Below are 4296 nucleotides of genomic sequence, written 5' to 3' on the forward strand. Positions count from 1 at the left end.
CAGCCACCATGATGAGGAGGGAGTAGTCCACCCTCGGGGCTGACGGTTTGTACCAGTAGCTATGTGTTTAATCTCTCTCTCTCTCATGTTCTTGAGATGCCACGATCTTGATGTATCGCGGGCTTTGTTAATATAGTTGGATCATATGGTGTTTTCCCTCTTTATCACTACAAGAAATATGTTAACTTGTGACCTTGACTATTGGTCACTGAAAGGTCATTGTTTTTCATTTTCGATCTTTTTGTGACCAAAAACAGAAGGTCAAAAGCTGGCGGTCGTAAACTGAAATTAATGACCTTCTCTCTAAGAAGGTCGTAGACATCTACGACCAAAATATGCCTACTGTTTTGTTTTGGTCACTAGCTGTCTGCCCAGGCCACGTCGGATCCGACGTGGCAAGCTGACGTGGCAATATTACGACCAATTGAAAAGGTCAAAAAATTAGATTCAGCCCAGTCCAATTCGGTGTCTATATGGGCCGAGCCCAACAATTCAGCCCATTTAGTATATTTATTTCTGTTAATTTTTGTCAGCTACATGGGTCAAGCCCAACTGGTCAGCCCGTCAATTTTTATGCACATTTGGCCTTTCAAGAGTATAGGTACAATTTTTTGCAGCCCATTTCTGGTTTACATTCAGGCTTTTTATACATTCAAATAATAATTCAATCCTGGAGTTGGTCCAATACTCTTTTCAGCCCATTCACATATTCATACAAATGATCCTCCTTTTCGACAAATTTTGCAAATAATTTCATATTTCAGCACTAAATATGTTTACATCACAGGCCATAAAGCCCTTCAAAATAGTATCACTTGTTCCTATACAAAACTATCAAATGATAAGTACAACAAAATGGAATACAGAAAATTTAGTTCAACAAAAATAAGTTTTCTTTCTCTTCCATCTTCCAGGACACACAACACCTGTGAAAATAAAGATGCCACAACAAAAATGAAAGGATCAGGCATTAGAAGCATATTGAATACAAGGGAAACAATCAAACTAAAGAAATAAAAGGCACGCACTATGAAAATTTTGACAGCACGATTATTTTTTATATTACCATAACAAACAGAAATGTAATCTGATTGCACAAGACATATTGCATTAAGCAAAACTAGCCAATCCTATACAGCATCAATCAAACCTCTCATTTCACTAAGAGATCGCAGGGGATACTATGTCGTCGACAAACTAGAACGCTATGAACATGAGATAGAAACTAAAGAGTCTAGTCTGAAGAGGATCACAGGGGATACTATGTCGTCGACAAACTTGAAACGGCAACACAGCCATTGACACAACAAGATGGCCTTGGGTAAAAGGGGACAAGAAGGACGCAACTCTACACAAAATCATAAAGCAGTAAACAAACAGTCATCATGTCCTAACAAACGGTAATACTTTCATGTTCCTGAAAACAATCTTTATTCCAGGTAACAATCAAGCATCAACAGGAGGAGAGGAGAGGAGGTGCCTCGATTTATACTTCTTGGCCTTAAATAATTAAGTGAATAGTTTCTGCTCCCATAGCATGTTATTTTATTCCATGATAAATATGAAATCACCATCACCCAAAAGAAGGGGGCATATGTCCGGCAATGATAAGAAGATGAGGTGAGAGAAATGGTACATCTCCAGCCTTTATAAACATTATTATTAAAACACCCATTTTAGAAAGTAAGCAAAACCAGAGTGGAACAGCAAAAGGCAGTGAGATAGATACATCCAGAAGCTAGATGTGTAGCCTGAATCCCTTTCTTTTACATGTGCAGCAACAACATTTGGAACCCACCAAACTGGAGTATAATTAGTGATTGCAGAAACGCAAAGTGGGTGTTGAGGCTGCAATGGAAGCAAGATGTGACATACATACCAGCACAAAGCGTTCGAGAAAATGTTAGAACCTTGGCACACGCTTGAGCACTCTAACTCTGTTTCGGAAAAGCACAGGAACATTCCTACTTTCTTTAGAACTCTGAAACAAACAAATCTTGATTAGATGTGAAGAATACGTCTCCTAGTCAGATTTCAGAAGACATGCACCAGGTCCTACACTAAGAAATCTTCTCGAAAACATCCAGTCCAACTTGCAAATCATTTGTATGTTTGGGAAATCAAAATCATGTACTCCCTCTGATCCATATTAATTGACGCTGGTTTAGTAGAACTTTTCTACTAAACCAGCGTCAATTAATATGGATCGGAGGGAGTACAAATATTTGAACAGAAGGTCGCATACAAAAAGTGCTTCATGAGGCATTAATTGAGGATTGGTACATCAAGAAAGAAATCTGTCTCACACAGGGAAACTGACTCAAAAGAGGAATAGTAACAACCAGTAGGTACTAACGAACAGCTAGCAAACCAACCATGCATCAACCGGAAACCAAAACCAAAACCATGGCAACACATGTTGATGCCTAAAAAGTAGACAAGGACAGCACTAGTTTGACCTATACACGACACACCAATCACTATGAGAAACAGTGAGCATTTAATTTCCTTGTGTTTGATTGATTGACACTCATTCTTAACAGGTCAAATTAGATTCCAGCAGCATATGCAGTAAGGACCCTATCAAAACTAACTAACTAGGGCAGCCCTTGAGCAGAGTAAACAAAGATTACACAAGTGAAAAACTGAATCATGAACCATTACAACAATTACATGATGTGGTCACACATCTCATACTGCATTATTTGTGCAGGGAAAAGGACAATGCATGCTGCATTATTTGAGTCTGTCAACTGAAAACAGTAGTATTTCTAAAATGCATATATGCTCAATCCCCTTGTAGGCTACAGTTACAGAATATGCTCAGAGATGAGAATGCCAGAACCATTTTACATGTACCAAGCAGTGTCATATATATGCAAGGAGCTTCAGTGTAAATGCTACTTCTGAAAATAAGTGCACCACTAACAAATTCACATGGTCAGAATGATATAACTTGTTCAGCGTCAGCTAATCATCTTAAATCATCATGGCAACATATAATCATGAAGCAAACAAGTATTTGTGACTGTTGTAAACAGATTCAATGCGAATGAGTTGAAATACTTATTCACAGGCAATATATAATGGTGACCACTGCTAACAGATTAAAAGCAAAAGAGCTAAAATGCATATGAGCAGAGTGTCAACCCCATTGCAGGCTACCGTTACAAAATATGCTCAGAAATGACAATGCCAGAACCGTTTTACATGTACCAAACTCCATCCACCGGTCCAAATTGCTAACTAATCACTTCACATGAGAGTGTCAACAAATAAAACTCGTACATGCTACACTTTGAGAATATCAACAAATATGAACATGGCCAACTAAAAGCAGACCCCTTGGTCGGTCCCAGGCATGGATTTGGCACGCACATAAGCAGTAAATGAGGCATCTATGCTAGGTGGGAAGGGATCGAGATAGGAGGAGGTTACCATCTGGAGATCCCGGCTCCCGGAGGTGCTCTCGACGAGGTTGGGTCACGCGCGGACGTTGTAGATGATGGGCTCTTGAACCAGGACATGACGATGCTGGGCTTGCCCTTCTTGGGGTTGAATACCGGCTTCCCTGGATCCAGCATGTTGCGGAGCTCCCTGAAGACGGCCTGCAGCAGGAAAAACACAAGGGCATCAGCCTCCTCCCGACCAGTCCCTCGATCGAATTAGCGCAGGAAATGAATTGAGGGAGGTAGAGCGGGCGGGACCTGCTGTATGATGCACTGCTTGTTGGTGCCGGCGGCGAGGGTCTCCAGGTTGACGATCTTCCGGACGTCGGACTGCAGGAGCGCGGGAGATCTCGTTGAGGCACTCCCCGAGCACCTTCTCGTCGACTGTGGTGTTGCTCATCTGCGCGAGCGCGCGGGAGATGCTCCCGCCCATCTACGCGAGCACCATCTTGGCTGGGCCCCCGGGGGGTCGGGCCTCGTCGGTGGCGGGGTGGGGTTCCCGCGGCGGTCAGGGGCGGCGCGCGGCGCGATCTGGGAGCGGGGGTGGGGAAGGGGACGCGGACGGGAGGAGAATCGGCCGGGGGAGATGGGGAAGATTTTGGCTGGGGATGGGGATTGGGGAACGCGGTGGGGATTGAGGGAGAGGGACGGCATCTGCGGGACGCGATGGGCGTCGCTGCGGGACGCATCAAGGAAGGAGGTGGTGGTGGGACGCGCCGCTGCAGGACGGGGAGGAGGTGGCAGCAGCGAGGAGATGAGGGAGGGGGTGGATCTGGCCGCCGCCATGGCCATGGCCGTGCCATGCGGCTAGATTGGGGCGCGGCGGAGGGGGGGGGGCGCAGGGACG

General features: G+C 44.4%; 1 protein-coding gene across 3 annotated transcripts; it reads right to left on the reverse strand.

Annotated features, from left to right (window-relative positions):
* Positions 1-707: 707 nt before the first annotated feature.
* LOC125530710 (serine/arginine repetitive matrix protein 1-like) lies at positions 708-4275 on the reverse strand. 3 transcript variants are annotated; one of them, XR_007292979.1, is made up of 4 exons: positions 3708-4275; positions 3439-3608; positions 1880-1981; positions 708-926 (listed from the first exon to the last, which is right to left on the reverse strand). XR_007292979.1 is itself a non-coding variant. In XM_048695107.1 (3 exons), the coding sequence occupies exons 1-3, from the start codon at positions 4250-4252 to the stop codon at positions 877-879; spliced, it is 765 nt and encodes a 254-aa protein (XP_048551064.1). In that variant the 5' UTR covers positions 4253-4275; the 3' UTR covers positions 708-876. The 3 variants fall into 3 exon arrangements, 1 of the variants encoding a protein (XP_048551064.1); XM_048695107.1 differs by lacking the exon at positions 1880-1981; XR_007292978.1 differs by having other exon boundaries at positions 740-1981.
* Positions 4276-4296: the final 21 nt, after the last annotated feature.

The sequence above is a fragment of the Triticum urartu genome, unplaced genomic scaffold (genome assembly GCF_003073215.2).
Source record: "Triticum urartu cultivar G1812 unplaced genomic scaffold, Tu2.1 TuUngrouped_contig_6508, whole genome shotgun sequence".
Taxonomy (NCBI): Eukaryota; Viridiplantae; Streptophyta; class Magnoliopsida; order Poales; family Poaceae; genus Triticum; species Triticum urartu.